The sequence below is a fragment of the Poecilia latipinna genome, unplaced genomic scaffold (genome assembly GCF_001443285.1).
Source record: "Poecilia latipinna isolate Pla-1442-1.1 unplaced genomic scaffold, P_latipinna-1.0 Scaffold1945, whole genome shotgun sequence".
Lineage (NCBI taxonomy): Eukaryota > Metazoa > Chordata > Actinopteri > Cyprinodontiformes > Poeciliidae > Poecilia > Poecilia latipinna.
The window spans coordinates 112,694-123,910 of NW_015114561.1; the positions used below are offsets into that span (position 1 = coordinate 112,694).

General features: G+C 46.5%; 1 protein-coding gene across 1 annotated transcript; it reads right to left on the minus strand.

The window, feature by feature from the left end:
* Positions 1 to 1,429: 1,429 nt before the first annotated feature.
* Positions 1,430 to 7,214, minus strand: LOC106935304 (neuronal membrane glycoprotein M6-a-like; the record flags this gene model as incomplete). The annotated part of the gene is made up of 6 exons (XM_015015726.1): positions 1,430 to 2,415; positions 3,630 to 3,695; positions 3,771 to 3,847; positions 5,122 to 5,275; positions 6,147 to 6,303; positions 6,823 to 7,214. Coding segments are annotated over 6 exons (999 nt in total), but the record flags the coding sequence as incomplete, so codon positions are not given.
* Between the last annotated feature and the right edge of the window lie 4,003 nt (positions 7,215 to 11,217).

Genomic DNA, 11,217 nt, shown 5'->3' on the forward strand with positions numbered 1-11,217 from the left:
GACGTCACCTTCCTCTTTCTGAAGACAAATTGAAAATGCAAAGGCCGCATGCAAACGCGCAGCAAGCTTTGAAACGAGCTGCAGGCGAGTGATTCAAACATCGAAACAGTAAAAACAAAATCCTGCAACCTCAGCAAAAAGAACCAAACCGGGAAAATATCAGAAACAGCAGGAAGTACAAAACGCTGTGAACTCGTTTCACTAAACGTCAGTCCTCCAGGCCACCAGAGGGAGCCGGCCACCAGATCATCTGCAACCAGAGTCGAGATGTACAGCAGAAAGTTGCAGGAATAAAGAAAAGCTGCGTTACCTTCATGTCTTTTATAATATTACAGAACAGCAGCAGATTTACATAATGTTCAGACTCCCCCTGGTGGTCTGGAGGACCAACGTTTAGTAGAGCAAGCTTTAGGGTTTCATATTTGCTGTTTTTGCTATTTGCAACATTTGACCTTTTGCTTCTCTTTCCTGTGTGTGCAGAGTTTTTCTGTTTAATTTCTGGGAGTTTGCATCGTTTTAGTGCTTGCAGCTCGTTTCGCCGCGCGTTTGCCCAATCAGAAACCAATCTGGCTCATCTCTACTGGCAGATAGAGACTCATCACCGTCCCGACGCAAACGAACCCAAACAGCCTCAAAAACACAAAACAAAATTCTTCTATCTAGTCTGAGGAGCTGAAAACGCTGCATCTCACAGAGACTGAGCAGCTCTCTGGACAAATTTAATGTGAGAAGTTGATTTAAAAGTCAAATCTCAAACATCTGATTCGATCCCACATCATCCAGATTACAGCTTTCCAGCTCTGAAGCACCTGAGGAGATTATGTAAGACACCAAAGAAGTTGTAAAACCACAAAAAGCCGCAGTAGAGCAAATCATTCCTGAACACGCAGCTTATTCACTGTTTCATCGCCGTCTTCTCCCAGACCCAGCAGCGCCCCCTGGATGTTCTGGGACTCACATCCTGCAGAAACCCGAAACTGTGGGTGGGTTGGACCTCGGATCGCCTCCAGGTGACGTGCTTACTGTTCGCATCGGTGGTTTTCTAACTTACTGAGGACATTTGGTCACATTCGGGCTGGTTGAGAACAGAAGAAACCGTGACAACAGAAAGAAGCTGTGTGTGTGTGTGTGTGTGTGTGTGTGCAGAACCACTGAAATACAGACTCATTACATGAACATGTGACATAAACCCTATTCCCAGCTGACCCCTGACCTCCCACTTAAATACCCTCAGTGCTAAAATTACACATAAATAATCAAAAATCCCCCAAAAGTGATAAAATCATGAGGAGAACAGACGGATGAGACCAGGACAAAAAGACTTTGTGCTGCTAAGATGTGCTGTCTCTGAAGACAACGACGAGTTTTTACAGTCCAGGGGAAACGGGGCGGGGAGGGGCGCCAGCTTCAGTGGAGGTTTTTAAAATCCTTTTTTTTTTTTTTTTGCCGTTTGCTCAATAGTTTCACTAAATGAAGCAACAATTTTAGATCTGGGACTTTATCGTCGTCATTTTGCTGGTTTTCGATTAGAAAGTTCAAGAAATTAAGGAGCAACCAGTGAAACTGGACTTCAGGGGAACCGGACGGTGGGGGCAACAGGTTGGGGAGGGGGAGTTGGCAAAGCGACCCATCTGCACCCAGGAGGCACAAATTTACTCAGGGACCTTTTTCTCTGCAACACCGCCATCATAGTGTGGTGAGAGGACACGACACAGCATGACACCACCGAACGACACTGCCTGCACAACACCGACCATTCAGTCACATCTACATGTCTGTGTGTGTGTGTGTGTGTGTGTGGGTGTGGGTGCTGCAGGTTAAAGGAAGGGGCTCTTATTTACTGATGAGCTGGTAGACACCAGACTCGTCCCCGTGTCTGCCAGGATCCTCGGCTTCAGCACAAACTTTGTGCTCCGGCTCTTTGGGTCGCAGGTTCTGGTTTGTTTCGCTGGTTTCTGTAAATCTTGTGCTGTAAGAATTTGTTCTGCTGTTCAGGCCGCTAAGCGTTGGGACCTTTAGAAGGTCCAGCTGATTTTATTTGTTCAAGGTCAAAGGTTAAAGGTTGTTGCTCAGGACAAACAAGCACCAGAGCCAATGATCTGCAGACACGAGGATGATGATGGTGTCGGAGTTTTCATCTTTTCTTTCTGTGTTTTTCTTATGCTGTCCTCAGGCTTGTATCAGCCGCTGTGTGTGTGTGTGTGTGTATGAGTATGTGTGTGTCTGACAGGTAAGTGTGTGTTGTTTCTGGCGGCTCTGGGTTTATGTGTAGGCATTGAGGCGTTCTTTGGAGCGTGTGGAGTGGATGTCATGCAGCTCCTGCTCCTCCTTCGACTTTATGTCTTCGTACTTCTGCATCCGGCTGGCGTCCTTCAGGTAGCCCCAGTTAGCGGCCAGCGCCATCAGGAAGTGGACCTGAGGGACACAGAGACATTAACCAATCATTCCCACCAGCTCTGTTCAGTCCGCTTTGACCCGACTCCAGTCCGTCTGCCTAGTCAAAGTCCAATTCCGTTGGCGAGGTGTGAATGCTAATCGACCTCTGACCTCTGGTCCTCCAGGTCTGGGTTCGGTTGGGATGTGAAATTAAGAGGACCAGAGACCGCTCCAAAAGCAGGAAGTGGACTACAGCGCAGGGCATTCTGGGTAAATACAACCAAAGCTAACGTGCTAGCCTAGCGCTAGCAGCAGAAATGGCTCCTGGTCTTTAGCCTAAAGAGAAATCCTCCAACCGCTAAAATCTGATGCCTCCATCTTGTTTCCGTCTGGTGAAGAAGGAAGTTGCTCTCAGTGTCTTCAGAGGGTTTTGTGTCGGTTCTTGGTGCAGCGCCCCCACAGGCCAGGAGGGGAACAGGTTGGTTTGACTCAGAACCACAGCAGCTGGAGGTGGAGCAGGTGATGAAGTTCAGGTTCCAGCAGAACCGGGTCGACTGGACCATCGGGAGGGAAAATAAAAGGAGAAAACAAGAAAGTTCAGGAATCTCTGGTGAAAATGCAGAAGCTGCAACGGAAAGTTGTCTTCCACATATCGAACAGAAACCCAGACACGTTTCATCCATCCGGGGGGAACTCGGGTTTCTCCAGGCCTGAAGAGCTTCATGTTTCGTCGTGTTCTGGATCTGCACTGCCTTAACTCTCCACCGTGAGTCCAGATGAAGCTTCTCCGCCCGTCCAGCCACCGCATAGAGGAAGTTTATTTCACCAGACTGCATCTGGAGGACCCACGTCATGTTGAATATAGACGCTGCTGGGAGGTAGAACCAGAAACCGCATGGCGCTGCAGAGTGGCCATAAGTCTCTCCATCTGTACTGGACCTGCAAGGCGTGGGCTGGTATGTTTCTCTAGCCGTCATTGGATGGCAGGTGGGCGTCCAACCTGGACCGGGTCTCCAGACCATCACAGGGAAACACAGAGACTCAGATGACAGATGACCTGAACATGCAGAACGACCCGAGCAAAGAACCAAACCTTCCATGCTACCAACTACGCTGCTGCAGCTGCAGCTCATAAAAACAGCCTCAGAGTTTAGATCCAATGAGTTTCAAAGCAAATGGCCGATAGTGACTTTGGTTCTGCAGAACCCAGTTGAGTTTCTCAGCCCATCAGATCAGAGTATGTTTGTTCTCACCATGGCGATGACGGCGGCTCCGGCTCCCGCCAGCGCACACACGAACAGATGGAAGGTCAGGTCCAGCTGAAACAGAAAACCAGAGTCAGACCAAATCCGCAACATCTCCGGTCCGGTCCAGTCCGGTCCGGTGCTGCTCACCTCGTTGGAATCGCACATGTTGAGGAACTTCTCAGAGCCCATGCACACCTTCCTCTCCTCTGAGATAGTCACCGCTCCTGGAAGCAAAATACCAAAAACATCACCAACAATCCTCCTCACACGACCTGGAGCAGCTACTGGGAGGAGGGCCCGGTACGGAGGAGGGCCCGGTACGGAGGAGGGCCCGGTACGGGAGGGGCCCGGTACGGAGGAGGGCCCGGTATGGAGGAGGGCCCGGTACGGAGGAGGGCCCGGTATGGAGGGGGTCTTCCTGTCTGTCAGTCTGGTCTCACCATGGGAACAGTGTTTCTGTCTGCAGTTGCAAATGTTGAGCAGCAGGTGGCAGCACTACTAGAGTTGCTGCTTATTGTGGACAAGCAGCAGAACAACATGGAGGACGGAGCAGAGATTACATCATATGAAACAAAGCCGGACCACCGCCGACTGGGCTGGAGATACCAGAACCAGAACCAACCAGGAGTCAGTACTTCTGTCGGTTCACTGATCAATGGATGAATCAACATATCACTGATCAGTTTTCTTTAGTTTTTTAAATTGATGTTCTGTTCCTCCAACCCAAATCTACACACACACACACACACACACTCTGAAAGTTTGCTATGAAAACATCGACCTCCTGAGCTGCTGCTGCCGTCTGAAGAAATGCACCAAAAATCAGCCAATCAGAGCCTGGAGGAGGGGAGGTCAATCACCTTATGTACTCGCTGCTAAATGTGCTAATAGTGAGGAATAGGAAAACTGTTTATCCACCATCATCTGTGGCTATGCTAAACTAGCCTTAGCATTCATAGCATGCTATGCTAGCTGCAGCACAGCAGAGACCAAGGAGAGTATCACCACATGAGATTGTGATTGACAGCGCTAAGTCCCGCCTCCAGGCTCTGATTGGCTGTTTGAGGTTAGCACTGGGAGACCGCGACTGCTTCACAGATTATCTGTCTCATAGCAAAATGTCTCAACATGATGATGTTTCAACAAATATATAAAATATTTATGATAAATTACAAACTGCAGCTTTAAAGACCCACAAAATGAATTTAGTAAAGAAGATGTCTGAGTGGAACTGGATGATATTTTAAATATTCAAAGTGAAGCACAACAGTCACAAGTATTAAATAAAATGGAAATAAAAACACATACACAACCAAAACCAAACCAAAATATCATGTCCTGCAGCTGAGCACCTTCAGCGTGGGAACAGGTGAGTGACTGATGTAGCGCTTTGGGTTTTCTGGGCTGCATAAGGCGCTCTACGCATACAGGTAACGGTAGTTCCAGGTAGAGACAGAGGTAAGTGCAGCTCTGGGTTGGCGGTTCTGGTGCTACTCACCGAACTGGCGCAGGTCCAAGCAGAGGTTGGCTCCCTCCACTGAGGTGGCGTTCTTACACATGGACCAGACGTTGTAGTACATGAAGACCGGGAGGCTGGTGAACGCCGTGACGCCGAGCCACACCAGGAAGAAGAGGTAGGCCAGAACCATGAGCTGCCAGACAGAAGCAGTCGAGTCAGAGAGACGGAGCTCCAGGCCAGCAGAAACCAGACGGAGCGTCTTCACCGCGGGAACAGAGAACCCAGCATCTCCCTGCGGCTCCCAGGCTTCAGCCAGGATTTTAGCTGGTGCAGCTTTTAAATGTGTTATAAAACTTTAATTACTTAAACCTAAAGCACAGACATTAAAGCTGCAGCATGTAGCTTTTATAAAGTATTTTTTTACACACTTGTTGAAATTTTCAGCATGTCATGACAGTTTGTTATGAGATAATCTAAGGATAAATTAAGCTGCTCTGCCTTCTCCCAGTGCTAACTAGAAACAACCAATCAGAGCCAGGAGGTGGTTCTCAGCGCTGCCAATCACAATTTCTTATGCTGCTGCTCATTCCTCCGCTCTGCTATGCTCCAGCTGCCATGAATGCTAAGGCTAGTTAGCATAGCCAATGTTGACAGTGGATAAATGACTTTCCTGTAACAGTGAGTTATTTCTCCACATTTAGCACATTCAGCAGTGAGCGCACCAATGTGATTGACAGCGATAAGCTCCTCCTCCTGGCTCTGATTGGTTGTTTTTGGTGCAGCTCAGGGAGGAGGTCGATTTTATCTGTCTCATAGCAAACTGTCACCACATGTTGACAGTTTTAACAAATATGGAAATAAAACATGTTTCTTATAAATGTTACTGCAGCTTTAATCTCAGTGCATAAAATTAACCTTCCAGAATCATATATTTTATGATTATCATATCATAAATTGAACTTTAAAGCAAAGTGGAACCTCCTGAAAGGTTCATGTCAGATTTCTCTGGTTTTTCCTTTCAGTTTTGTTTCTCTGAAGCATCACGAAGTGCCGGGTTTCCTTACGAAAGCAGTCAGGCAGCGTCCGCAGGCGGTGATCTTGAACTCTCCGTAGAGATCCCTGATGGCGCCGGTGGTGAAGAAGCCCTCCACCAGCAGCAGCACTCCGAACACGAAGAAGCCGGCGGCGAGGCCGTAGATGATGTACTTCAGGATGTCGATGCTGCAGAGAGAGCGACACGCCGCTGTTTATCTGCTCACACGTCTGAGTCACTGTTGCCCGGACGATGGCGGACATGTTGGGAGGCGTCAGGTCAGGTGATGATTGACACCAGCTGCAGATGTTTACAGTAGAAACGAAGCTGCCACGCCCTTAAAATCCAACATCAGGTTTCATTTCACACATTAAGTGGATTTAAGCTTTAAAGGATCTTAAGAACTGAACACCTGGGCAGGTAAAGATAATTCACTACCGAAAAAAACAAACAGCTTTAATCTGAAAATTTACACTTTAATCTTCGAATTATAACTTCAATCTCAGAATTCCAACTTTAAATTCAGAATTTTGGGATTTAGCGTTAATCTTAGAATTCTGTGAAAACGGTTAAAACTCTTTTCAGTGCCTCATGCCATCCTACATCGTCACAGACTCCCATGAATCAGAGCAACTGGAGGCGCTTGTCAGCGCCAGCCGGACAGGAAGCTGAATTCTGGGTAAATTCTAGCTGAGGGCCAGACTCACATGGTGAAGACGTCCAGCACGTCTCCGGGAGCTCGGATCACCTCGAAGTAGTTCTGCAGGATGGTGACGGTGCCGCTCAGAGCCTCGTGGCCACACCCACAAAACAAGGCCACGCCCATGTAGAGCAAGATGGTGGCGATGAGCGACGCCCAGGGCAGACTGCCGACGCATCGCTCGCAGCACTCCTTACAGCCTGGAGACACAACGGCTTCATCATCATCATCATCATCATCACTGTTATCAGTTACCAGACTGGACCAGAACCTGATCAGAACCAGAGACTGGGTCCAGAGAACTAAGACTCTTCTAGGGAGAATTTTTACTTTAGTCTGAGTTGCTGCCCCACACAAGATGCCACCCTGGGCCGTTGCCCACTGTGTAAATGTTCCAATTTATGTAAAAGTCATCAGGAAATCAGTTGAAATGAACTGGAAGTTTAACTGGATCATAACAAACAGAACCAGGCTGATTCATCAGAACTGGATCACTGAACTGAACTGATTTCTGTCTCGTGGATTTTATGAGGAACCCAAATAAAAACCGTCTCTGTAGATCTACAGACTATCTGAGGATGGAAGTCCGATTCTCCCAGCAGAACTTAACAGAAATGAAGGCCATGCGGAGGTGAGTGAACTTTCAGCGGTGCAGACAGAGAGATTGCATGAAGCAGGCAATGCTCCCTTTCTGAATGTTTTCCTCCTGATGGTCCAGTAGACCCGGTTCTATTGGTACCAAACATAAAACATCTCCAGATGCTGTGGTTCTCTTTCTCTCTGCTCTGAGTCAAACCAACCTGTTCCCCTCCTGGCCTGTGGGGGCGCTGCACCAAGAACCACTGAAGGAAACGACACAAAAACCTCTGAAGACACTGAGAGCAACTTCCTTCACCAGGTGGAAACAAGATGAAGGCGTCAGATTTCTCTTTAGCCTTTGGTTAAAAACCACGAGTCATTTCTACTTTTAGTCATCCGGTGCCCCGTTTATCATCACCAAACTGAAAGGAAAGTCAAGTTTCTGTGAATCCGTGTTTCTGTGCTCGTCTGCTCCTGTCTGGAGCCGGTCTGTCTCCGTGGGCGGGGCGTTTAGGTCTGCTGCTCCTGACTGACGGGACGATCAGCCAATCACGTCTCAGCTGTGTCAGTAGGAGTCTAAGCCCCGCCCACAGGTTGCATCACAAAAGACTCATGATTTCAATTCACAAGTTCACACACACGAGCGGGGCACTTTCTGCGTGTGTGTGTGCGTGTGTGTCATCATGCTGCTCAGGTTTAATTGACCGTCTTGTTGCCATGCCAACATGGGTGCGGCAGCAGCCCGCTGACCCACTTTGCCTGTAGCGTTGTCATGGCAACAGGGCAGCTCGGCTCCCAGCCTCACTGATGCTCGTCCTCCATTTTCACAGCGCCCTCCCCCTCTTCCTCCCCCCTCCCCTCCCCAAACCGAGGCGGTAACGGAGGAACAAAGATGGCCGCCGGGCCCAGCAGGAAGGAACTGTGTCCATTTAATAAAGAGCTAAATGCTAAATCTGTCTCCATGTTCACATTCATGAGTCACAGAGGCAGATGGACGAGAGAGAGAGAGAGAGAGAGAGAGAGAGAGAGAGTGTGTGTGTGTGTGTGTGTGTGTGTGTCCTGAGGTGCAGCCATGTTCTAATCCTCGTCATGCCTCCGTGTTTGGACACAGCGCTGCAGTGACCCGGTGGAAACTGGGCCAGGCTGCGGCTCTGCTGGGGCCCGCTGTGGGGGCCGGGCCCCAGGGGCCTCAGGTGGGCTCAGAGTCACCAGGGGAACCGGTTCTGGAAAAGGTTCTGCTCTGCATGTTCAGAATCCATCTGAGTAAAAACTGTTCAGTTAAACTTCATCACTGAGTTTTAATCCAACTAAAAATAAAGAATAAAGGAAATAATTTCCAAACAGTGAAGAGAGGTTCTGTTATGATGCCAGTAAAACCAGTAAAACCAGTAAAACTCTGATTAAATCAGTTTCTTCCTAATAAAATATTTTTGTTGTTTCTTCTATTTTTATGTTAAACTATTGACTGTAATTGTTGTCATGTGATGTTTCCATGACGACTGATTTCTGACCCATTTGGTTCTGGTACCGGTAGAACCCAGTTACCTCTTCGTAAAGTTTCTGCATTTTAAATTCAGGAGGAGTTTGATGACGTTGTTCTGATCCAGATGCAATAATCAGGAAAAATGTCCAGTTTTCCTGTTGATCCTTAATAACATGTTAATAACCCAAATAATTTGTAGCAGATTGTTGGCATCATTTTATAGTTCAGCTTCTGTGTCATTGCTGAAATGTTTCATTTCTGATTTCTGGTTCTGATCCGTTTCAGGTCGTGGTTCAGAACCTGGTTCATTCAGCAGCAGGTTTGGGTCGTTGACCTGAAGGTGTCAGAACTGGTTTCCAGTCAGACCATCAGAGAAACTTCCTCTGCTTTCACTGGTTCCTCTGAGGCTCAGCAGAGCCGTTCAAAGTGAGGCGCGGGGGCCGTTTATGGCCCTCTGAATGAGCTTTTGCGGCCCTCGACTGTAAATCTAGAATGTGGCAGATTGAGCAGCATGAAAACAAAATGAAGGTTTTCACACAAAAACGATGTAACTAAAGCAACCGACTGACTTTAAATGGTCAGATATGATTTCTCATATTTATTTTCTTCTTTTAGGACATTTTCACAGACTAATAACATATTTAAATAAAAAATTATTTCTGATTTAATACTCAAGCATCGTTAGGCTCTCATTGTTAGAACAAAAACTCACTGCACACACTTGGGCGCCCCCTGTTGGTTGTTACAGAGAAGGTTTTTCAGAATAAAACATGACAATAAAGTCAAAATATTACAAGATTAAAGTCATAATTTTACCAGGATAGGATGGTCCATTAGGGAAATAAAATAGTAATATTATGAGTTTCTCCATGGCAAATAAAATTAATGTTATAAATATTGAGCGTCTTGTGAGAAAATAAAACTTTATCTATTAACACATCTGATTATCAGCAGCCAAACTGAGCTGGTCACATTGAAACAACTTTCTTCTGGTATTTTTGTGTTTTTATTCTGCTAATATTTTGATTAGATTTTTTCTGTAACGTGATGATTTTGGCCGTGGTGGTAAAAGGTTCGGACGCCTCTGATTTAATCAGTTTGACTGTTTCATCTGGTTTCTCTCTGCATTTAAAATAACTTTGAAATGATGCAGAAATCCATAAACTGCAGTTTGAATCCGATTCATTTGAAGTTCATTGTTGCTGTTTATGCTGTTCAGTATCATTTCCATATTTTTATTCAGAAATGACCCAAATGGCTCAGACTGATAATAAAATGTGATGATCTGGGATTAATCTGCTTCCTCTAAACCAGAACCAGAACCATCAGAGGAGCCCAGTGGGACCAGCTTCAGCTGTGAAGACGTTTTAGCTCCTGACAGATTCCAGCGTTTATTTTAATCCTCAAACAGATTTTAATACAAGATAATCTGAGTAAATATGGAAAATATTCACATGAAGAACTGATTCATGAAATCAGCCGGTACCTGGTGCCCAGTCAGCTGTTTCTGGTTCCGGGTGGCGAATCTTTAGCATCAGTGAATAACGTCATGCAAACATTAACATGAATTTATTTTTCTCTGTTGTTTTTTGCTGTAACTCTTCAACCTCTGTGGCATCAGGAAGTTATGAGCGTTGAGTTTTATGACGGAGCGGAACCAGAACCATCATCTGGAGGTCACAGTTCAGTGATGGGAGGAGGATTTTCAGCCTCTGCTCCACCGAGCGGCTCGTTGGACGATTTGCTGTAACTTCAGTTTCATGGCAGGTTGCTGTGAATCCATGAATGATGCTGCATCGGATATTAGTCATTTTCTGTTTTACTCCAACGCTGAGGATGTCATTTACTTTATATTTATGTTATTTAAAAACCTAAAAGAGTTTGTTTCCTTTCCATCTAAACTATCCTTCAGTTAAAAACTGCTGAAATATTACACCTCATACGCTAAAAAATAAAATAATATTTACATTTATGCTTAATGTCTAAATTCTGATATTTTTATGCTGTTTTCCTCTAAAACATGATCAACATTGTTGTGAAATGTTGCTGCTCTGACTGCATGTTTTCGGCTCATAAACGACGGGAAACGAATCCGTCCAGCTTGCAGCTTGATTGGCTGGTTCCTGAGATCCGGGCCAGATGGACCCGTCGGCCCGGTTCTGATGGGATGATGCAGCAGAAAGCTGCAGGTTTAAAGCTGTTGTTTCTCTGCTAGTCGGAGAACAGGGACCACTCCCTCCTTCAGAGAGACGCCGCGGCGATGGTGGTGGTGATGATGATGGTGGTGATGATGGTGGTGATGATGATGGTGATGGTGGTGATGATGGTGGTGATGATGAT